This window comes from Haliotis rubra, unplaced genomic scaffold (genome assembly GCF_003918875.1).
Source record: "Haliotis rubra isolate DU_JTF1 unplaced genomic scaffold, ASM391887v1 Scf178, whole genome shotgun sequence".
Lineage (NCBI taxonomy): Eukaryota > Metazoa > Mollusca > Gastropoda > Lepetellida > Haliotidae > Haliotis > Haliotis rubra.
The window spans coordinates 1,950-27,199 of record NW_025765758.1 but is presented as its reverse complement, the minus strand read 5'-3'; the positions used below and the strand labels follow the sequence as shown (position 1 = coordinate 27,199).

General features: G+C 43.9%; 1 protein-coding gene and 1 pseudogene across 1 annotated transcript in view; both read right to left on the bottom strand.

The window, feature by feature from the left end:
- The window catches only part of LOC124273195 (galectin-9-like), a 36,945-nt gene extending 20,717 nt beyond the window's left edge, over window positions 1-16,228 (bottom strand). Inside the window, exons 1-7 of the mRNA XM_046708414.1 lie at window positions 16,214-16,228; window positions 12,564-12,652; window positions 10,244-10,451; window positions 9,633-9,752; window positions 7,738-8,006; window positions 7,355-7,550; window positions 1,138-1,176 (exon numbers count right to left, since the gene is read on the bottom strand). Of these exons, the coding sequence (XP_046564370.1) occupies window positions 1,138-1,176; window positions 7,355-7,550; window positions 7,738-8,006; window positions 9,633-9,752; window positions 10,244-10,451; window positions 12,564-12,652; window positions 16,214-16,228 (936 nt within the window). The remainder of the gene's footprint in view (window positions 1-1,137; window positions 1,177-7,354; window positions 7,551-7,737; window positions 8,007-9,632; window positions 9,753-10,243; window positions 10,452-12,563; window positions 12,653-16,213) is intronic.
- On the bottom strand, window positions 5,376-5,494 carry LOC124273227 (annotated as a pseudogene).
- Window positions 16,229-25,250: the final 9,022 nt, after the last annotated feature.

Genomic DNA, 25,250 nt, shown 5'->3' with positions numbered 1-25,250 from the left:
TATACATTTACTGAAGGCATTAGGATGGGGGTCTCTACATGGTGATGTAAATTCACTGAAGACATGGTCTACAGGATGTAAATTCACTGAAGACATGTTTATGAGGATGTCTACACTGGTGTGTCACATGGACAGGATATACATTTACTGAAGGCATTAGGATGGGGGTCTCTACTGGTGTACCACATGGTCAGGATGTAAATTCACTGAAGACATGTTTATGAGTGTCTACACTGGTGTGTCACATGGACAGGGTATACATTTACTGAAGGCATTAGGATGGGGTCTCTACTGGTGTGCCACATGGTCAGGATGTAAATTCACTGAAGACATGTTATACGGGGGTGTCTACACTTAATTCACTGAAGACATGTGTCACATGGACAGGGTATACATTTACTGAAGGCATTAGGATGGGGGTCTCTACTGGTGTACCCACACCACATGGTCAGGATGTAAATTCACTGAAGACATGTTTATGAGTGTCTACACTGGTGTGTCACATGGACAGGATATACATTTACTGAAGGCATTAGGATGGGGGTCTCTACTGGTGTGCCACATGGTCAGGATGTAAATTCACTGAAGACATGTTTATGAGTGTCTACACTGGTGTGTCACATGGACAGGATATACATTTACTGAAGGCATTAGGATGGGGGTCTCTACTGGTGTGCCACATGGTCAGGATGTAAATTCACTGAAGACATGTTTATGAGTGTCTACACTGGTGTGTCACATGGACAGGGTATACATTTACTGAAGGCATTAGGATGGGGTCTCTACTGGTGTGCCACATGGTCAGGATGTAAATTCACTGAAGACATGTTTATGAGTGTCTACACTGGTGTGTCACATGGACAGGATATACATTTACTGAAGGCATTAGGATGGGGGTCTCTACTGGTGTGCCACATGGTCAGGATGTAAATTCACTGAAGACATGTTTATGAGTGTCTACACTGGTGTGTCACATGGACAGGGTATACATTTACTGAAGGCATGTAGAAATTTAGTTCACTGATCCTGACGGATCCATGGGGAGTCCAACTCAAACATGCTGGGACCTATTGTAATCTGGAATGGGTTATTGTGTTTGAAACGATTGAGTTCAATGAACAAAAAATCACAACTCACCGGGTTGTACATGGGTTGAGCATCTGAATTTGCTGGACTCTGTACAAACACACACAATAACATACATGGCACATATATGTCACATACATGTCACGTACAGGGCACATACATATTACGTACAGGCACATATACATTTCATGTATAAGTCACATACATGTCACGTACAGGGCACATACAGGTCACGTACATGGCTCATACATGTCACGTACAGGGCACATACATGTCACGTACAGGGCACATACATGTCACGTTCATGACATACATTGCACATGCATGTCACGTACATGGTACATACATGGCACATGTATGGTACATGATATCACATATTATCAAACAGTGTTAAAAACGTTATTAAGGCTACTAAAAGGCTACCAAGCAAGAGTTTATATGAACAGACCAAGGATCATAATCAGGTCTGCTTTGGGAATGGAACCCATATGAAGATTCAGCACAGCAAGTTGCATTTCCTTACATGATATAGCTCTCATGCAACCTCTGTCAGATGTCACTAGATAACAAAAAAACTACAGTATTGTGAGGATTAGGTGTTCAAGCATATATACAACATGTTAGTAAGCAGTGACACGCTATTATTTGTTGTTCAATCACATTCAAATAAGGTCTCACTCTTCGCTACCACTACACAAAGATGTAACAACATCCCATTGCTAGTCACATCAGAACAACAATTTGCAAACTTTGAATGACCAATCAATGCCTAACAGGAAGTTGATATTAGCCAATGAGGGCTTTTTTCACAGCTATCATTCAAAACTTCACATTAAAAGTATTTTGATTACAAAAGTTGCAAATTGAACAAAAGAGTGAGTCAGTGAATTTAGTTTTACGCCGCTTTTGACAATATTCCAGCAAACGGGGGACACAAGAAATCAGCTTTACACATTGTAACCGTATGTGGAATCGAACCCGGGCCTTTGGCGTCAGGGCGAACGCTTTAACCGCTAGGCTACCCCACCGCCCCCTGAACAAAAGAATATTCTGGAATGACTAACAGCTTGCCGAAACTGTATGAAAGTATTTCTGTTGGATATAGAAGGTTTCTTCCCTTTGTGAATGCATGATAAGAAAACACATTGGCATATTCTCTGATTGGTCAGTTCATAGGTGATCAAATATAGTGAGATCAGTGAAAAGCAATAGTTAGCACTTAGATTAAAGTGAGACTGGTTTGATGTTCAACTCCAAAATCAGCAATAATCAAAAGGTATGGTGGCGGCCTCAAAGAAATCATGGATATGATGAACCAGTGATCAATATCACGAGCAACTTCGGGTTTACAATTACATGCAACCAAGTGAGTCACGAGACCAACCATTCGTGACCAACTCGTGTTATTCCGGGACAAGCCGAATGGCGACTCGTGCCCCTCTGGAAGGATTTCATATTGGCATAGGAACATCAGAACTACTTCAAACAGGAACGATAACTCTATTCCTGTTTGATTCCAATGGTACTTAATATCACCGAAGTACTCATACATTGGATTGCTGTTTTTGGTTTTGCTATTTATTCTAAAGAATTAAACCTCCTTGGTACAACTAAAAGAAAGAAAAAAACATATTTGTTAAAGACATATTATGACGTAATTATTACCAGATATTCACCTTACATTTCCAATCATAATTCTGAAAAGGGTTTCATAATCACAAATGGGATTTTTTTTTAATACGCAAATAAAATTTGTAAAAAGCCCGCTACATTAAATCCCAAAGCAGAAACTCAAAAAATGACTTTTATAATATTTCTCAAACTGAACATACGTGTAACCTTGCTGTCATACTACCACAAGAGGACTTTTAACTGAATTCGCTGAAAAATATATGAATGACCACAAGAAGGTCAGACTAAAATATTCCCAGAGAATTTAAATATATGCCCAATGTTAAAGATTAAAGTTGATTAGTTACATACAGATAATGTAATTTTCCTGACTCATGTATTATTGCTTGTCTCCCTTTTCCCGCGAACGTTAGTGGAACACTTGTATCTCCTTTTTGAAGCTCCTTTAAAAAAAGCAGACGTAAAATCACTACTCACCATGAGTTGCCTCCCTCTCCGTTTTGGCGGGGAAAACGGCGCCATCCGTCTTCCCACTCTTTACTCTCTCCGAATTGCAAGCCCGACACTTAGATTTGCTGGGAAATCCAACGTGCCTAGCGGGGAGGTTGGGAGGGCTTACTTCATGAGTCAGGATAAGTATAAAATATCAATTTTAATCCGAAAATTACATATTTTTCCTTATCCCGACTCATGTATTATTGCTTGTAGAATCCTACGGATTTGGTGGTGGGTCAAGCCACTTCTGGATTCCAGTTTGGTGATTAATGTCTTGCATACCCCCCTATGGGAACTTCCTGGTAGCACTTCAAATTTACTGCTAGGCTCTGCTGCTGTAACCCTTACTTCCATATTTCTCTGATGGGGGGACCACAATTGTCAACTTTGGGTCCTTACTTCTGTTAACATTATATGTGGATTTTAACAACTCCATCTCTTGATGCATGCATCAAGTGGAGAATAACCCTTCTTATGTACGAGTACGTCCTTACAAGTACTGGATCTATCACTCATGCTAAACTATCTTAGACGTGCACGTGGACTCTAAAGCTCTAACTCCCCAGAGTGTTGGCTTTTGCAAGTCACGTGATAAAAGGGCGAGACTCTGTCTCAGCGCCTTAGTGGAACTGTCAGTTGTTGTGCTACAACAAGAGGGCCGAAATGGTGAATGCCGGAGACATCCTCGGTGGCGATGTCTCTCAGGTAGTGGTTGGCAAACACCATGTCCGATTCCCAGAAGCAGCCCTCCATTATCGTAGTGATGGAGCAGTTTCCATGTAGAGCGAGTGTTGACGTCAGAGCTCTTATTTCATGTGGATTGGAGGCTCGTGGAGGATCAAGTCCTGCTGCTTTGTAGGCCCTTAGAATGACAGTTCTCATCCATATTGATATCGTAGTGCGAGAGATCTCTGTCTGTGTCTCTGCCGATATAGGGATTAAATTGAATTTTCGTCTCCTGGTCGTAGACCTTTGTAGGTAGACTTTTAATGCTCTTACTGGGCACAAGGATAGGTCCTGTGTATCCTGAGGCCCAAGGACTGATGATAATGCTGGGATGTGGAATTGTCTACCAGGTTGACCTGGTAGTTGATTCTTTGCTATAAAGTCCCATCTTAGACCCATATGTACGATGTTTCGATGCTCATCAAAACGTGTCCTTTCAAAGTCCAGAGCATGTATTTCCGACATCCTTGCTGCTGTTGCTAAGGCAATCAGAAATAGAGTTTTCTGTGTCAAGATCTCATAAGATGTCCTATCTAATGGTTCATAAGCGTCACTGGTGAGATGCTGTAGAACTATATTGAGGTCCCAAGCCAAAGCTTTAAATCTCTGTTGTTGGTCCTTCAACTTGAAGGATCGTAGTAAGGTCAGTCTCTCTGGTACCATAGTCAGTTTTACACTCGTCCTCATGGTGATAAACTGAGCTCAATGCCACTGTATGTTGAGAGTGTTGAACCTTTTAACCGCTTTGCTTGTCTTAGATGACAAAGATAGTCCGCCACTTGAGGGTGTGTTGCTTTCATGGCTGTGAAGCCTTTCCTGAAAGAATAAGTCTCAAAGCTTCGCCACTTGTTGTCCTGCAAGTTGCGGGTTGATTTGCTAAGCTAGAGTGACCGCTTTCGCTACCCTGGCGGAGTATCCTCGCTTATTCAAGCAAGCCTTGATACGGTCCATGCGTGTAGGCGGAACACTGTGAGGTTCCCGTGTGCTTGCTTGGTGTGCAGATGTACTAGCAAGTTCGTCCACTCTGGTAGTTGCATTTGAGGAGGTCCTACTTCTTGCATGAGAATGGGAAACCACATTCTCGCTGGCCAATAAGGCGCAAGCAAAATCAATTGCAGGTTCCTTGTCTGCTTGATTTTCTGCAACACTTGTTGTATTAGAGCTGGAGGCGGGAATGCGTAAGCGTTTAGTCCTTCCCAAAAGATGCTTAGAGCATCTGTTGCCCATGCTCGTGGATCTGGTATTGGAGAGACGAATGTTGCTAGTTGATTGTTGAATCTTGTGGCGAACAAGTCTATGAGCGGAGCTCCTAGCGATTGTATGGTTTGTTTGAAGACCTCTGGTTGTAGCATCCATTCTGTTGGGGATGGTTGTGTTGGACGAGATATGGGGGTCTGCTATCACATTCTTTGCTCCTAGAATGTGGCATGCTTATGCGTCTACAGCACCGGGAGTTCCCAGGCGGTCACCCATCCAAGTACCATCCCGGCCCGACGGGGCTTAACTTCGCGGAGCAGACGAGAAGCGGTGTTTTCACAGTGGTATGGTCGTAGACTGTAGATGTTCAGATTCTCCAATATGCTGAACAGATGAAAGCAGAGGTCCAGAAGGTTCGCCAACCTTGTTAATCGTTGTCCGTATGGATCATCAGATAAGCATTTCTTAGAATGCTGGTCCAGTGAAGTATGGCGTTGATAACTGCTTTCATCTCGAGCATGTTGATATGCAGATTTTCTTCCTGTAACGTCCATTTCCCAGCTGACACTTCGTTGTCGAGGTGCGCTTTCCATCCCTGATGGGATGCATCTACGTAGAGATGAGTGTTGCACTCCGGCTTTACTAAGTAGGACTCTCCGCAACCATTTGATCTCAAAGTCCACCATAGTAGATATGGTTTTAGTCCGTCCGGAAGTCGGAAGAGGTCCGGATCGTCCCGATGGCCATTCACTAAGATTTGGAGTGGCATAGACGTAGTCTCCCTCTGCAAGTCATGTGCTGACGTGAGAGGACTGAGTAGGCTCTGCCAACTTCGTAGTAATAACGGAGAGAGTAGTGCTTGAGATACAATGGCTTGTATCTAGATCCAACGATCGTGAAACCCTTGCCATGTCCGTAAGGGAAACGTAGCAATGCCCAACTCTGTGACTGCCATCGTTGTGAAGTCTATATAAGGTAGACTGGCTGCCGTAAGCAAAAGTCAGTCAAACGTATGTTGCTGCCATTCCCCTAATGGACCGTCGTCCATGCTGACAGGGAAGATCTCTAACCCCGTGAAGACAGTCGAATCACGTAGTTCCCGTCTAACTGGACTGTAATTGAGGCCTTCCTCCCACATTGAAAGGTTGTTGTAAACACTTCCCTGACATGTGAACTACGTCCGACTTCTGCGCAGGGCGTTGTCTCTGATGGACCAATCAAAATGAAGCATTTTGATTCCTTTAGCTTCCCGCGATGTGACGTCACTGGTTTAGCAGAAAAAAGGTCCTTGTAGAATCTTATCAACACTCGGTCTTGTCCTTAGCCTTCCAGAGTTACACGAGTGACCACGTGTATAGAGGGTTGAATGGTAAACGCTCGAAAGATTTCGCCGCGTAATACCGATGTAGGTAGGCTGTTTTCCTGGCTGCAGTGACTGTTACTTCAGTCCTGAAGATGATGCAGTCGTCCTTTTATACAGATGATCAGCTGAAGTCCACACCTCCTCAGCGCTGCCACCTGTAGACTGCATTCATCGATCTCAATGAAGCGTCGTAAAATACCCTCTTTGTGTTGAAACACACAGGTCCTTGTAGAGTTGATGCTCAACTTTGTTGTAAGTTCTACAAAGGGAGTCGTTGATGATTTTGTAATTTACATCAATCTCTGGAGCCTATGCAGGGTCCCATGTAAAGTAGCGGGAATTCCCAAGCTTGGACGTTGGGAATATGTTGACTTTGTAACTTCATAGCCTTAGCAAGGCCTCTGTATCATGTCCAGTTGGATATGATCGTTGAGTATCCTCCCTGCATGGAGATCTGCGTGGCAATCTGTGTGGAGATGAGTACGTAGAACTATGTGTAGTTCTAAGAGGCGATCTGTATGGCGACCTGCGTGGAGGTGAGCGTCTACTTGTCCGGGGATGCCTTCGCGAAGGCAATATATTCCTATGTGGTGAATCCCGTGACGACCTGCATGGTGATGGTGACATTCTTGATGATCTATCTGACGACCTTTCGCGCAGGTGAGAGATTTTGTTGAGGGTCTGAGTCCTGAGACGTCTCTCTGTATCTCTGTGATGTAGGTAGCCTGCGCGAAGGCTCTTCATTAGCTTCATCATCAGATGACGATCTATTTTGGTTGGATGAATGTCCCTTCCTTCGCGCAGGTTCGTTGACGTCGTGCAGGGTAGGTCTGCTCTTAGTCTTAGAGCTAGAACCTCTTGTAGATATCTCAGATGCACCACGGGTGCGTGGTCCTTCGTGCAGCACTGGTCCCTCTTGACTTGAGCATGAGAGGCGACTGCCTGACCATCATGCAAGGTCCTTTCCTGCGTGAAGCGCTTCTCCATCAGGTCCATCATCTGTGGGGAGAATTGCTGCATGAAGGTCCCGGGGGTTGAATGTGTGCGACGACTGTAAAGATGACGCATCTGAGAGGGTAGCGATATGGTCCAGGGATCGCTGTACCTCATGGGTCCCTGTTGCCAGTGTAGAAGGTAACTCAGACTGCGTCGATAATGTTGCTGACGTTACCGTTGCTGAGGCCTGCGTCTTCTTCTTATGCAGTATCTCTGGGATGAGGATAGGCGGTTCTTCGTACAAGCCTATTTCTTCCATCGGGACGATCTCGGCAGAGAAGGTCCTTGTAGTCTGTGAAGAGCTCCCAGTAGATCTCGTTGAAGCCTTAGGGGTGTAAGGCTTCTTCTGCGACGAAGATGGCCTCTTCTTCTTCGTATGGGTTGAGGAGTTGTCCGACGTAGAAGATCTTTTCTTCGACGTAACGGCGGACTTCATCCCACGCCCATCTTCTGAAGACGCCTCCAGCAGGTCACTGGATGGAAGTATGTCGTCTGGCAACGACAGACAGCTCTTTAGGGGACTCAACCGGTTTAGCCATGACTTGTAACAGCCGCCTGGATTTATCCTTAGCACGTCTAAATACAGAGAAATAATAATTATTAAATTCAGAGCTGGAAGTACATATTGTTGTGCAACTAAGGCACAATAAATGCGGGTCTGCAGCAGAGAACCTAAACCTACAACGAAAACAGGTTTTCATGAAATGTAAACAAACTGAACAATCACGTGAAACCGTGAATAAACAGTCAAATTTGCTAATAAATTTCAAACCGTATTGTAGAAGGATACTCCCTGAAACCTTATAAAGGTAACTTATAGGGTAATAACTAAGTTAGCAAAGGATATAGTGCCGTGTTGGAGACACAGGTGCTCTCCCAACCGTCCACTAGGGCAAAGAAGGAGAGAGTGAAGAGTGGGAAGACGGGTGGCGCCGTTTTCCCGCCAAAACGGAGAGGGAGGCAACTCGTGGTGAGTAGTGATTTTACGTCTGCTTTTTTTAAGGGAACAAGTGTTCCACTAACGTTCGCGGGAAGAGGGAGACAAGCAATAATACATGAGTCAAGATTAGGAAAAATTAATATTATTGTTTTGAAACTCGTAGCGATTTATAATTACATTTCCTAAAATTGTTGGAAGCGCACGTACAATCTCCATAGCAAGCCCTCAAGATCGTCAGAAACACCCTCAGTTGGACCCATGAGAACCGTTATGTCAAAACAAACGCACGTGCGTGTATTTGAAGCTCTCACCGTCAATCGCATGATTCTTATCAAAAACACCCTAATAGGCAGCAAAATTCTGTTAGCCAAGTTCTTTGTACTTTCAATATGACGATATATATTTTTCATGATTTTTAAACAATGCCACAATGCCATAAACGATTTAAGTACTCGGGATTATTTTTACCAAAGCACAGCAGTCATTTACGCGCGTTCTTATTGGTTTGTAGTATTTTCGCACATAACAAGCATCGATAGGGGGACGAGTCTTCTTGCAGGTTACGGAAAGGGGCGAGTGGTGACAAATGATCCGGGGACATAGCCAGGGGCATAGCCGGGAGGAGGGGCATATCCAGGAGGAGGGGGTTGAATAAATAAGTCAATTAAAAACAATATCTGTAGAATTATCTGTTCATATTACACACTAATTTGCTGTGTGAGATCAGTCTGTCCATATAAAACTTTCTTACTGAAATTTGCGAAAGTATCCATACATATCCATTACTAGTTGTTCAACCCGTTCCAAAAATGCATTCAGAAGGCATTTCTATTTCACTCGAAATGACATCTCGAATTATCCCTTCGGAAATCTACATTAATTAAATTACAGAACATTAGAGTTAAATCTCCTAATATTAAAGCTTATATGACCAATTAAGTATGTCCTCTATCAGATGGCACCGTATCAATACTAAATTTAATAACTTTGCTGTAACATTGATCTGTGACACCAGTACTGTGGTCATCCTGTCTTGTAATGTACACCAGGGTATTCTATGTCATATCGTGCCAGGAAGGAAAAACTTTCATGCAGCAGCATCCGGAGCAGTTACAGTGGAGAAAAAGGAAATATTCTTGCCGTAGTAATAGTAACGTTTCCGTGGTGATGATGATGATGAAAAAGGTGAAGACTTACTGCACCACCCTCAAACTTGACGTAGCTGACGTTGACCTCGCCGATGATGACCAGGTACTGAGCACTCTCCATGGGAACGCGATGGCAGAAGTTGGCAAAGTGGCTGCCGTCTACGGAAATCTGTGGAGATGAAGGCACTTTGCTATTTGACCATACTTATGGCAGTGTGGAAATCCTGGTTTAATGCAAGCAGTTGTGGCTGGAACCACAAAATCCATCCCAAAAAGGTCAGGTGTTTTTGCAGATGCATAAGGCGAAACAAATTCTCTAAAACAATAGGCTGCTCCGTCAGGTAATATTACCACTACTCCATCAATGGAGTTAGTTTGTATTAAGAATCTACCACTGGAGGAAGCTGGAGGTTGTGGTAAATTCTAGTGATCACTGATCATTTTAACAGGTTGTGAATAAACTTGTCACTGGCAGCAGCTGATGTGTTTTGTACAAAAACCGCCACCTCCCAATGATGATTCACTTCACTTCTCTCATAAAGCAAAAAAAATCGAATAAAAGTCTGAAGGGCAACATGTATAAATGTGATAAACTAACATGCTTGAATAATTTGTTCATATATTTTAGTATCCCTCAACCAATATGGTCAAGGGGATTACCTTGTAGTATTGAGGATCCGCCAGGAAGACGATTTCAAATGGCGTCCCCTTCCGGAGTGGCATACCCCCTTCCTGCTCCTCCTGTCCCCAGGCATCGTTCTGCTGGGAGTTCCGGATGATGGCGTTCTCGTTGAATCTCACGTTAAAGTGGAGGACAGTGTCACGCATGGGGCTTATCTGGGAGTTCGCACTCAGGTTGATGGAGAATCTGTAACATTCAACACCAGCATCTATATCACGTTAGTGTATGTTGCTAGTTGCTCTATTGCTTTATGTGGGCTGTATGTAGCTAGTCACTATCACATTTCTCCATGTAACTAGTTACTCTGTCACTGTCTGTGGCTTGTCTCTCTACCTCTGTATGTGACTAGTCACTCTACCCCTATATGTGACAAGGCCCTCTACCTCTGTATGTGGCTAGTCCCTCTACCTCTGTATGTGACTAGTCACTCTACCTCTTTTTGTGGCTAGTTCCTCTACCTCTGTAAGTGACTAGTTCCCCACCTCTGTAATTGACTAGTCCCCTAACTCTGTAATATGTCTAGTCCCCTATCTCTGTATGTGACTAGTCCCCTATCTGTGTATATGGCTAGTCCCTCTATCTCTGTATGTGACTAGCCCCCTATCTGTGCATGTGGCTAGTCCCCTATCTGTGTATATGGCTAGTCCCTCTATCTCTGTATGTGACTATCCCCCTATCTGTGTATATGGCTAGCCCCTTATCTCTGTATGTGACTAGCCCCCTATCTGGGTATGTGGCTAGTTCCCTATCTGTGTATATGGTTAGTCCCTCTACCTGTGTATGTGACTAGCCCCCTATCTGTGTATGTGGCTAGTCCCCTATCTGTGTATATAGCTAGCCCCCTATCTCTGTATGTGACTAGCCCCCTATCTGTGTATGTGACTAGCCCCCTATCTGTGTATGTGGCTAGTCCCCTATCTGTGTATATAGCTAGTCCTCTATCTGTGTATATGGCTAGTCCCCTATCTGTGTATATGGCTAGTCCATCTACCTCTGTATGTGACTAGTCCCTCTACCTCTTTTTGTGGCTAGTTCCTCTACCTCTGTAAGCGACTAGTTCCCCATCTCTGTAATTGACTAGTCCCCTATCTCTGTATATGGCTAGTCCCCTATCTCTGTATGTGACTAGCCCCTTATCTGTGTATGTGACTAGCCCTATATCTGTGTATGTGACTAATCCCCTATCTGTGTATATGGCTAGCCCCCTATCTGTGTATGTGGCTAGTCCCCTATCTGTGTATATGGCTAGTCCCTCTACCTCTGTATGTGACTAGTCCCTCTACCTCTTTTTTGGGCTAGTTCCTCTACCTCTGTGACTAGTTCCCCACCTCTGTATGTGGCTAGTCCCCTATCTGTGTATGTGGCTAGTCCCGTATCTGTGTATATGGCTAGTCCCTCTACCTCTGTATGTGACTAGCCCCCTATCTGTGTATGTGGCTAGTCCCCTACCTCTGTATGTGACTAATCCCCTATCTATGTATGTGGCTAGCCCCCTATCTCTGTATGTGACTAGCCCCCTATCTGTGTATGTTGCTAGTCCCCTATCTGTGTATATGGCTAGTCCCTCTACCTCTGTATGTGACTAGTCCCCTATCTCTGTATGTGGCTAATCCCCTATCTCTGTATGTGGTTAATCCCCTATCTATGTATGTGATCTCCTATCTCTGTATGTGGCTAATCCCCTATCTATGTATGTGGCTAGTCCCCTATCTATGTATGTGGCTAGTCCCCTATCTGTGTATGTGGCTAATCCCCTATTTCTGTATGTGGCTAATCCCCTATCTATGTATGTGGCTAGTCCCCTATCTATGTATGTGGTTAGTCCCCTATCTCTGTATGTGGCTAATCCCCTATCTCTGTATGTGGCTAATCCCCTATCTATGTATGTGGCTAGTCCCCTATCTATGTATGTGGCTAGTCCCCTATCTGTGTATGTGGCTAATCCCCTATCTCTGTATGTGGCTAATCCCCTATCTATGTATGTGGCTAGTCCCCTATCTATGTATGTGGCTGGTCCCCTATCTATGTATGTGGCTAGTCCCCTATCTCTGTATGTGGCTAGTCCCTATCTCTGTATGTGGCTAATTCCCTATCTATGTATGTGGCTAGTCCCCTATCTATGTATGTGACTAGCCCCCTATCTATGTATGTGGCTAGTCCCCTATCTCTGTATGTGGCTAATCCCCTTTCTATGTATGTGGCTAGTCCCTCTGCCTGTGGCTAGCTGTTTTATCACTGCCTGTTACTTCAGCAAAGCATATGCACAAGATGTATACATTTACATGTTTACACACTCACGCGTCCTGGTCCTGATCACAGATGCCCTTTACTATTATCATCTTGCCATCCGAAAGTCCACATGGGATGGGGCAGGCGTATGGAATGGTCTAAAATAACAAAATATTATCTTGAACCAGCCAATATCCATTACCTTCTTACCTTCCATTACCTAACTTACAAAACAAGTCACTGGAAGATTTTAGGACCCTGAACAAGGGTGACATGCAAGTTTGTGCATCTGTGCTACCTTCAGGTTTACTGAATAAGTGTGAATTAGTAATGATGTGCAATTAAGGAAGATGTTGTGGACCCCTCAAGTGGGTTGGTGATCTCATACAAAGACAGTCAGGGGTTGGGTGGATCCCTCAAGTGGGTTGGTTATCTTATACAGAGCAAGTCAGGGATTGGGGTGGATTATTCAAAGGGGTTGGTATCTCATACAGAGAGAGTGAGGGATTGGGGTGGGTTATTCAAGTGGGTAGGTGATATTATAGAGAGACAGTCAGGATTAGGGTGGATCCCTCAAGTGGGTTGGTGAAGAGAGCGTCGGGGATTGGACTGCATTGCTGAAGTGGGCTCCTGATCTCACACAGAGAACGTCAGGGAATGGGATGGATCCCTCAAGTGGGTTGGTGATCTCATACAGAGAAGGTGTCACGTATTGGGAAGATCCCTCGAGTGGGTTGGTGATCTCATGCAGAGAAGGTGTCACGCATTAGGAAGATCCCTCGAGTGGGTTGGTGATCTCATACAGAGAAGGTGTCACGTATTGGGAAGATCCCTCGAGTGGGTTGGTGATCTCATACAGAGAAGGTGTCACGTATTGGGAACATCCCTCGAGTGGGTTGGTGATCTCATACAGAGAAGGTGTCACGTATTAGGAAGATCCCTCGAGTGGGTTGGTGATCTCATGCAGAGAAGGTGTCACGTATTAGGAAGATCCCTCGAGTGGGTTGGTGATCTCATGCAGAGAAGGTGTCACGCATTAGGAAGATCCCTCGAGTGGGTTGGTGATCTCATACAGAGAAGGTGTCACGTATTGGGAAGATCCCTCGAGTGGGTTGGTGATCTCATACAGAGAAGGTGTCACGTATTGGGGAAGATCCCTCGAGTGGGTTGGTGATCTCATACAGAGAAGGTGTCACGTATTGGGAACATCCCTCGAGTGGGTTGGTGATCTCATACAGAGAAGGTGTCACGTATTAGGAAGATCCCTCGAGTGGGTTGGTGATCTCATACAGAAGGTGTCACGTATTAGAAGATCCCTCGAGTGGGTTGGTGATCTCATACAGAGAAGGTGTCACGTATTGGGAACATCCCTCGAGTGGGTTGGTGATCTCATGCAGAGAAGCTAAGGTGTCACGTATTGGGAACATCCCTCGAGTGGGTTGGTGATCTCATACAGAGAAGGTGTCACGTATTAGGAAGATCCCTCGAGTGGGTTGGTGATCTCATGCAGAGAAGGTGTCACGTATTAGGAAGATCCCTCGAGTGGGTTGGTGATCTCATACAGAGAAGGTGTCACGTATTGGGAAGATCTCATACAGAACAAGTCAGGGATTGGGGTGGTTCCCTCAAGTGGGATGTAATCTCATACATAGAGACAGTCAGAGATTGGGGTGGATCCCTCAAGTGGGCTGGTGATCTCATAGAGAGACAGTCAGGGATTGGGTGGATACCTCAAGTGGGATGTGATCGTATACAGAACAAGTCAGGGATTGGGATGGATCCCTCAAGTGGGTTGGTGATCTCATACAAGGAAAGGCAGGGATTGGGTAGATACGGCAAGAAGGATTTATATCTTATACAGAGAACGTCAGGGGTTGGGCTGGATTCATCAAGTGGGTTGGTATCCCTCAATTTGCTAAGTGATCGCAAACAGAAAAAAATTAGATTTGGTCTGGATCTCTCAAAGTTGGTGCTGGGTGGAATGTGATCTTATACACATAGACAGTCAGGGATTGGATGGATCCCTCAAGTGGGATGTGATCTTATACATAGACAGTCAGGGGATTGGGTGGATCCCTCAAGTGGGATGTGATCTTATACAGAGACAGTAAGGGATTGGTTTGATCCTATAGTGGGATGTGATCTTATACATAGACAGTAAGGGATTGTTTGGATCCCTCAAGTGGGATGTGATCTTATACATAGACAGTAAGGGATTGGTTTGATCCCTCAAGTGGGATCTGATCTTATACATAGACAGTCAGGGGATTGGGTGGATCCCTCAAGTGGGATGTGATCTTATACAGAGACAGTAAGGGATTGGTTTGATCCTATAGTGGGATGTGATCTTATACATAGACAGTAAGGGATTGTTTGGATCCCTCAAGTGGGATGTGATCTTATACATAGACAGTAAGGGATGGGTTTGATCCCTCAAGTGGGATGTGATCTTATAAATAGACAGTAAGGGATTGGGTGGATCCCTCAAGTGGGATGTTATCTTATACATAGACAGTCAGGGGATGGGGTGGATTCCTCAAGTGGGATGTGATCTTATACAGAACAAGTCAGGGATGGGGTGGATCCCTCAAGTGGGATGTGATCTTATACATAGACAGTCAGGGATGGAGTGGATCCCTCAAGTGGGATGTGATCTTATACATAGACAGTAAGGGATTGGGTGGATCCCTCAAGTGGGATCTGATCTTATACATAGACAGTCAGGGATGGGGTGCATCCCTCAAGAGGGATGTGATCTTATACATAGACAGTAAGGGATTGGGTGGATCCCTCAGGTTGGATGTGATCTTATACATAGACAGTCAGGGATGGGGTGGATCCCTCAAGTGGGATGTGATCTTATACATAGACACTCAGGGATTGGGTGGATCCCTCAAGTCGGATGTGATCTTATACATAAACAGTCAGGGATTGGGTGGATCCCTCAAGTGGGATGTGATCATATACATAGACAGTCAGGGATGGGGTGGACCCCACAAGTGGGACTATGATGTGATCTTATCAAGTGGGATGTGATCTTATACATAGACAGTAAGGGATTGTTTGGATCCCTCAGGTGGGATGTGATCTTATACATAGACAGTCAGGGATTGGGGTGGATCACAAAAGTGGGATGTGATATTATACATAGACAGTAAAGGATTGGGTTGGGTGGATCCTCTCAGAATGGGATGTGATCTATACATAGACAGTCAGGATTGGGTGATCCTCAAGTGGGATGTGATCTTATACATAGACAGTCAGCGGATTGGGTGGATCCCTCTCGCTAGGACTAGGATGTGATCTTTATACATAGACAGTAAGGTATTGTTTGGATCCCTCAAGTGGGATATGATCTTATATATAGACAGTCAGATTTGGGTGGATCCCTCAAGCGGGATGATCTTATACATAGACAGTCACAGGATTGTTTGGATCCCTAGAAGAATGGGATGCGGATCTTATACATAGACAGTCAGGATTGGGTGGATCCTTCAAGTGGGATGATCTTATAAATAGACAGTAAGGATTGGGTGGATCCCTCAAGATAGGATGTGATCTTATACATAGACACAGTCAGGATGGGTGGATCCCTCAAGTGGGATGTGATCTTATACATAGACAGTCAGGGATGGGGTGGATCCCTCAAGTCAGGATGTGATCTGTATACATAGACAGTCAGGGATTGGGTGGATCCCTCAAGTGGGATGTGATCTTACATGACAGTAGGACATCCTCTTCAAGTGAGCGATCTTTATAACAGAGGGATTGGGTGGATCCCTCAAAAGGGATGTGATCTTATACATAGACAGTCAGTGAGGATTGGGTGGATCCCTCAAGTGGGATGTGATCTTATACATAGACAGTCAGGGGATTGGTGGATCCTCAAGTGGGATGTGATCTTATACATAGACAGTCAGGGGATGGGGTGGATCCCTCAAGTGGGATGTGATCTTATACATAGACAGTCAGGGATTGGGTGATCCCCTCTTATGATCTTACATAGACAGTCAGGGATGGGGTGGATCCCCCAAGTGGGATGTGATCTTATACATAGACAGTCAGGGATTGGGTGGATCCCTCAAGTGGGATGTGATCTTATACATAGACAGTCAGGGGATGGGGTGGATCCCTCAAGTGGGATGTGATCTTATACATAGACAGTCAGGGATTGGGTGGATCCCTCAAGTGGGATGTGATCTTATACATAGACAGTAAGGGATTGGGTGGATCCAAGCGATGATGTGATCTTATACATAGACAGTAAGGGGATTGGGTGGATCCCTCAAGTGGGATGTGATCTTATACATAGACAGTCAGGATGGTGTGATCCCTGTTATACAAGCGGGATGTGATCTTGATCTTATACAGTCAGATCCCTCAGTGGGATGTGATCTTATACATAGACAGTCAGGGATTGGGTGGATCCCCGTGGGATGATCAAGGGATGTGATTTATACATAGACAGTCAGGGGATAGGGTGGATCCCTCAAGTGGGATGTGATCTTTATACATAGACAGTCAGGATGGGGCGGATCCCTCAAGTGGGATCGATCTTATATACATTGGGTGACAGTAAGGATTGGCGGATCCTTCTCAAGGGATGTGATCTTATACATAGACAGTCAGGGATTGGGTGGATCCCTCAAGTGGGATGGGATAGACAGTCAAGGGATGGGTGGATCTTATACATAGACAGTGGGATGGGATGTGATCTTTATACATAGACAGTAAGGGGATTAGGTGGATCCCTCAAGTGGGATGTGATCTTATACATAGACAGTCAGGATGGGTGGATCCCCTCAAGTGGGATGTGATCTTATGATCCATACACACAGTCAGGGATTGGGTGGATCCCTCAAGCGGGATGTGATCTTATACATAGACAGTCAGTGGGTGGATTCAAGGGATGTGATCCCTAGACAGTCAGGGATGAATGGATCCTTGTGACTTATACAGACAGTCAGGATTGGGTGGATCCCTCAAGAGGGATGTGATCTTATAAATAGACAGTCAGGATTGGGTGGATCCCTCAAGTGGGATGTGATCTTATACATAGACAGTCAGGGATCCCTCAAGAGGGTGGATCCCTACATAGACAGTAAAGGGATTGGGTGATCTTATCACATAGACAGTCAGGATGGGGTGGATCCTCAAGTGGGATGTGATCTTATACAGTCAGGATTGGTGATCCTTCAAGGATGTGACCTATACACAGACAGTCAGATACAAGCGGCACATGTGACAGACAGTCAGGGATTGGGTGGATCCCTCAAAGTGGGATGCGATCTTATAAATAGACAGTAAGGGATTGGGTGGATCCCTCAAGTGGGATGTGATCTTATACATAGACAGTAAGGGATTGTTTGGATCCCTCAAGTGGGATGTGATCTTATACAAAGACAGTCAGGAATTGGTTGGATCCCTCAAGTGGGATGTGATCTTATACATAGACAGTCAGGGATTGGTTGGATCCCTCAAGTGGGATGTGATCTTATACATAGACAGTCAGGGATTGGGTGGATCCCTCAAGTGGGATGTGATCTTATACATAGACAGTCAGGGGATTGTTTGGATCCCTCAAGTGGGATGTGATCTTATACATAGACAGTCAGGGATTGGGTGGATCCCTCAAGTGGGATGCGATCTTATAAATAGACAGACAGGGATGGGGTGGATCCCTCAAGTGGGATGTTATCTTATACATAGACAGTCAGGGATTGGGTGGATCCCTCAAGTGGGATGCGATCTTATAAATAGACAGTCAGGGATTGGGTGGATCCCTCAAGTGGGATGTGATCTTATACATAGACAGTAAGGGATGGGGTGGATCCCTAAAGTGGGATGTGATCTTATACATAGACAGTTAGGGATTGTTTGGATCCCTCAAGTGGGATGTGATCTTATACATAGACAGTCAGGGATTTGGTGGATCCCTCAAGTTGGATGTGATCTTATACATAGACAGTCAGGGGATGGGGTGGATCCCTCAAGTGGGATGTGATCTTATACATAGACAGTCAGGGGATGGGGTGGATCCCTCAAGTGGGATGTGATCTTATACATAGACAGTAAGGATTGGGTGGATCCCTCAAGTGGGATGTGATCTTATACATAGACAGTCAGGGATGGGGTGGATCCCTCAAGTGGGATGTGATCTTATACATAGACAGTCAGGGATTGGCTGGATCCCTCAAGTGGGATGTGATCTTATACACAGACAGTCGGAGATTGGGTGGATCCCTCAAGTAGGACTAGGATGTGATCTTATACATAGACAGTAAGGTACTGTTTGGATCCCTCAAGTGGGATGTGATCTTATACATAGACAGTCAGGGATTGGGGTGGATCCCTCAAGCGGGATGTGATCTTATACATAGACAGTCAGGGATTGTTTGGATCCCTCAAGTGGGATGTGATCTTATACATAGACAGTCAGGGATGGGGTGGACCCCACAAGTGGGTTGGTGATTTAATACAGGGAAAGGCAGGGATGGGGTAGATACCTCAAGAAGGATTGGTATATTATACAGAGAACGTCAGGCATTGGGCTGGTATCAAGTGGGTTGGTATCCCTCAAGTTGCTAAGTGATCGCATACAAAAAAAAATCAGAATTGGTCTGGGTCTCTCAAAGTTGGTGCTGATTTCCAAGGAAAGACATGATCAAACACCTATGTCTACAGAAAGTTGAAGGAATAAAAGTATTTCTTTTCCTGTCTTGACAAAACATTTTCCATCTTCAGTGGAAGTGAATGGCATATAACCTACCGTAGCATCTAAACACTCCTGACAAATTTCACATCTCCATTAGATCTATTCACACATGTTGAAGCTTTCAAACTACTTCATTATTCGGAACAACCTTTTTCTACTGCCTATTTCACAATTGCCTCATGCTTTAAAATATATATCCTCTTTGTAATAACGATCCCTGTTGCAAACAAAATCATGACAAGCTTATCGTTTCATTCAAGTTATAACAATGATTACTCACAAGGAACTTGAGTGATTTTTGTTGGTATAACATTCTCAGTTGACTATGATAAGATGGTAAAACGTAATTTTGCAAGTAAAATATATGAAATTGAGCCAATAATTAAACAATGGATGAAAAGAATTATTACTCCATTGGGGAAAAGAGCTATTATTAAGTCATTACTGATTTCAAAGTTAAATTACTTTTTCTTATTCTACCAAATCCACCAGGAGACTTCCTTAAAACGCTAAATTGCATTCTCATTAGTTTCCTTAGTGACAACAAGCCAGATAGAATTAAAAGAACTGAATCTTGTAAACCTGTTGTAGAAGGGGGATTAGGAATGATTATATATTTGCTTACGTTTATGCACTGAAGTTGACGTGGATACGGAAATTGTTTAATGATTATGACAAAAAGTTGAAACACCTGCTACTTACTACTGTTCCAAATTATTACAATTTGGCACATTTTGGAAATGATTCTGCAAATGTGATGTTAGGAAATGATACTCCTAATATGTTTTGGGGATGTAGAGAAAGAGGATCTTTTTGGAAGATAGTGGATATGCTACCAGAATTATACTCCATTGTGATCCGGTGTTATTTGGTTTTTCAGAATCCTTAGACAGCGATGCTATATTTGACTTGATAATCTTATTAGGTAAATTGCATATCTATAAATGTAAACTTACAAATCGAATACCGCATTTATCTCTATTTAAAAAAGAATTGAACTATTACCGCAAGATAGATAGAATCAGATATTATCATGATTGTTTAAAAAGCGAGCTGTGTGCTGGATTTGCAGGTGAAGGTACACAATACGTCACTTCCGGAAAATATGCAAATGACTTTATAGTTGTTTGCAGGATTACTCTTGACGAAGTAAGTTTTGATTCATGCAAGATGCAATGGCGGTAGAGTTATATTAGTTTCAAAATGTTCCAGAACTCACTGCAAAGATGAATACTTTAACATTTCTAAAATTAGCCATGACATCCACTAAATTAAATCACATTTTCAAATGCGATTAATTGTTTTTACGTAATTTGCATATGTAAACAACCGACCCTGAGCGTGGTGTTTCTTCCCGAAAAACCCGTTTATTCACGACTGTCAAGTAACCACCACGCTTGGAGATTTTACGGGACGCTTTAATCTCCCCGCGCCGTGTTTGCACCCAATCGAGTTGGTTCCACAGTGATTGAATTAATTAGGGTCAAGCTCTTCAGTTAGTACCGCGGAGCGCACCCGTCTCGCGTACAAGAGACGATAGGCCGTCTCGCGTACACGTTACGTCTCTGACATGATTATAGCAAAGCTAGATTTCAGGAATACCAAACAAATGGAAACAATGTAAAAATCTTTTTCAGTAGTAAACATTGACAATGTGAATCAGTTTATTTCTGTATTAATATAGTATGGCTGAGTGAGCGAATGTTATATCTATGTGTAAATAAAAGCAAAGAAATCGGGTAAGTCCAGCTTTATACGTCTTTTTTTACATTGTACACGTCTTTTATTCAGAGAATATAAAAAATTGACGTAGCACAATGTCAGGCCACAACGTTGTGACAACGTAGAAGGGAGAAAACTGTTAGAATTGAAGAATCTGTCAACATATTTACATATTGTTTTTGAAAAGTTAAAATGGCCTAGATTACTGATATCAAATTATGTAAAATATGTATCCTTGTGTCATTAAGTTCGATCACTTAAGAACGGTCGCTGAATTTTCAAAGTTTTATTCATATAATCTTATTTTCAAATCTCTTACCTCTAAACTTGTTTATTTATGTCAAACATTTCCAAAATCCAGGTATTTTTACTGCTTTTAACAATTGCGGCATGGCCGCCCTCTCACTGTCAACACAACATTCGTGACCAACTCGTGTTATTCCGGGACAAGCCGATTCTTATCAAAAACACCCTAATAGGCAGCAAAATTCTGTTAGCTAAGTTCTTTGTACTTTCAATATGTCGATATATAGTTTTCATGATTTTTTAAACAATGCCATAATGCCATAAACGATTTAAGTACTCGGGATTATTTTTACCAAAGCACAGCAGTCATTTACGCGCGTTCTTATTGGTTTGTCGTATTTTCGCACATAACAAGCATCGATAGGGGGACGAGTCTTCTTGCAGGTTACGGAAAGGGGCGAGTGGTGACGAATGTCAACACAAGTGACCCAGAAAGTAACGTGACATAAGTTCCATCATATGATTGGCTGGCTTGTCGCGTAAACAGGATGACTCATATGGACGATATCTTGTGTCAAATTCAGAGTTAGAGCAGTCCCAAGTAATTTTATGGTATTTATGTCCATGAAACGTTCATTTTATGTTTCAATGCTTCTAAAAACGATGAAAAGTCACAAATATTCAGCTTATATACAAGTATTATGCAGGGAATTATTCTTCAGGCCCATCGTGACGGGCATCAAACCTCAGAATGTAGACAAACACCACGAACTGGCTTGCAGAATCGTAAATGTGTTCTGTGCTGACATGTAGGGTGGGTACATTGTGCCCAGGTTGTATTTATCAATGAGGCAATAGCTCGAACTTCATCAGGTACAAATTCACGGAAATTCTCAAAAAGCATTAAGTTTTCTATAAGAAATGGCCCTTACTTGTTTCCAAAGTTTTACATTTTGACAAGGATATCACGTGTCTGGACATGTCACAATTAGACCAGCAACGTAAACAAACAGAAGACAGGGGTGCTGTCAATTTACAACGTGTGAAATTTATACTGTTTACATTTTATTCGCATTTAGCGTTAACCGCTAAATGGTGTTATTGTTGGCGTCGCCATACCACGTGCCTTTGTTTATAAACATGACCTTGGCACGCGCAGTCGCAAACATTACGTCACAGATGACGTCATCAGTTGCTACGTCATCACACCACGCGATAGATAACGGTGAGTTTCCTCACTTCTCGCGTCACCACCGAACTCGCCTGTCGCGCACAGCTATTAACCGTCAAACAACCTAACGTCACCGCCAAACTGAAATGGGACCCCTTAAAAGAAGAGCAGCGTTACAGCACAGGATAGTCCCACAACCTGCAGCTGGAAAGAAACGCAGGACAACACGGGACAGCAGTGGAGTCGGCACATAAAGCCCGCCGGTGGACATTCAAGGACCGACCTTGGATCCTCCTCGGAACGCGCAAGGTAGGTTTAGCTTGGGTTCTGGTTTACATCAGGGAAGTAACAATCCCATTCATATAGATCCAAACTTACTGTTAGCAGCACCGTCCCTAACGCCCGCGCCCGTTACCCAAACCACGGCAGCGCAGTCGGCGGCAGACGCGCACTCTGTGTTTCAGCAGGCGGTAGACGCGCGCACTGTGTTTAATTCAGATATAGCTGCATGCACAGTTCCTTCTGCATCAAGCATTCGAGCCACGCTACAATGGCTTTCTAATCTAGCTTCGGGTGGGGGGAACTTCACAGCTAAGCCTTCCCACAAACAGCCAGGTGTCCGATGCCACAGCAGTTAATGCGGGTTTGCCCCCACTTTCTTACCAAACAGACCACGTCGGAGCTCACGTTAAAAATTCTGTAAGGCAAAAAATATGGAACGGCGAGTTCGTAGACTTCCAGACACTCCTTCCTTCTCAAAACGTTGCCCAGGAGGACGATGTCCCTTTACAAATGGTTTATAATCAGTCAGGTCAGGTCATGTTTAAACCGGCAGGTAAGCAATCTTCTAAACCCCTCACTATTGCCTCCTGGACTACGGCCTTCCACAATTTTATGAGTATTTACCTGCAAAAAACACCCAGGTACGGTTCAAGAGCTGTTAGGATACGTCGACGCAGTTCGGGACGCTGCATACAAGTACGGTAATGACTCGTGGTACACCTATGATAACTATTTCCGCCATAAAATGGCTAGAGATCCCACGCGTTCCTGGGGAGCCATCGATGGCGATCTGTGGCTCCGTTACATGGTTCAGGGTAGGCAGTTTTATACTCCTAAAGATACAAAGACAAGCGCTGCTAGTCCCGTCACTGCAGTGACTGATAAACAAGTCTGCTGGGATTTTAATCTGTCCCAGTGTTCAAGAATATCTTGCAAGTATCCCCACAAATGTTCCAAATGCAAAAGTTCAAACCACGGTGCCCGGCAATGCAATTATTTTCGTACCAAAACAACAAACAATGCACAAGTGCAGCTCCGAAACAGGGCCAGCTTGCCTCCAACAGCCAATGTCGTTAGCTCCGATACCCATAAAATATAACACACTAATTCCATGGATCGCCGCGTACTATGCCGTATGCCCCAAAGACGCCTATCTGTTACAGGTAGGTTTTACCTCAGGTTTTAATTTACAGTTCTCTGGCTCGTTCATTCCTAACGACGCTCCCAACCTTAGATCAGCGAGGCAACTTCCTCGTATTGTAAGTATAAAACTACAAAAAGAAATCTCTCGCATTGCCGGGCCTATTCAAAACCTCAAGGTATCTCCCGTTGGTTTAGTCAAAAAGAAATCTGACACATCAAATGTCTCCACAATCGCGGATAGCTACCGTCTTATACACCATCTCTCCCATCCCCGGGGATCGTCCGTCAACGATGGAATGTCCGCGGAATTTTGCTATGTTCAGTACACACGGTTCGATGAGGCGGTAAGTTTAGTTCAGCGTTTAGGCAAGGGCGCTCAATTAGCAAAATTCGATGTTAAGTCAGCTTTTCGTTTGCTCCCAGTGCGTCCGGAGGATTTCCACCTGTTAGGTATGTACTTTCAGGGCGATTATTATTTTGACAAATGTCTCCCTTTCGGCTGTTCTATATCATGCGCCTTGTTTGAAACATTTAGCCGTTTCTTGCAGTGGTGCATAACCAAATACACCAACAGTACATCCATCATGCACTATCTAGATGATTTCCTTATGGGAGGTCGCGCCCAATCAGGTAAATGTAAATACCTGTTGGATTCAAGCATTCAGCTTTTTCAACAATTCGGCATTCCCATAGCACAAGAAAAAACAGTTCAACCAACCACGACCATCACTTTCCTGGGCCTAACCATAGACACCGTTTCTATGGAGATTAGAATACCACCAGAAAAAATCAATCAGTTGTGTCAGGAAATTGTCACCTTACTGCAGTCACAAAAGCGTAAACTAAAAGTTCACCAGTTACAATCCCTATTAGGTAAGCTGTATTTTGTGTGTCGCGCAGTTAGGTGCGGGAGGGCCTTTTGTAGACGCTTGACTGATGCCCTTTGCGGAAAAGTCCATCCCAATCATCGAATAAGACTCACTAACGGTATGAAACAAGACCTGCAAGTATGGTTACAGTTCCTGCAGCACTACAATGGTGTATCTGTGTTTCATGATTCTATTTGGCTTACTGGTCAACACTTACAGCTCTTCACAGATGCATCTAGCACACACGGCTTCGGGGCGTATTTCCAGGGCAGCTGGACATGTGCGTGCTGGCCTCAAACATGGATACAAAAAGGCTATACCAAGGATATGACACTCCTTGAATTATTTCCTATTGTGGTGGCGTTAAAAATGTGGGGAAATCGTTTGAGCAACAAAAAAGTTATGTTCACATGTGACAACCAAGCCGTCGTACATATCATCAACAAACAATCATCCAAAAACAAGAATGTCATGGCGCTAGTTAGGTGCTTAGTCTTACGCTCCTTGCAGCACAACATAATATTCCACTCCAAGTACATTAGCACGCATGATAACGCTATAGCTGACGCTCTTTCGCGCTTTCAGTGGCAGAGATTTCAACACGTGGC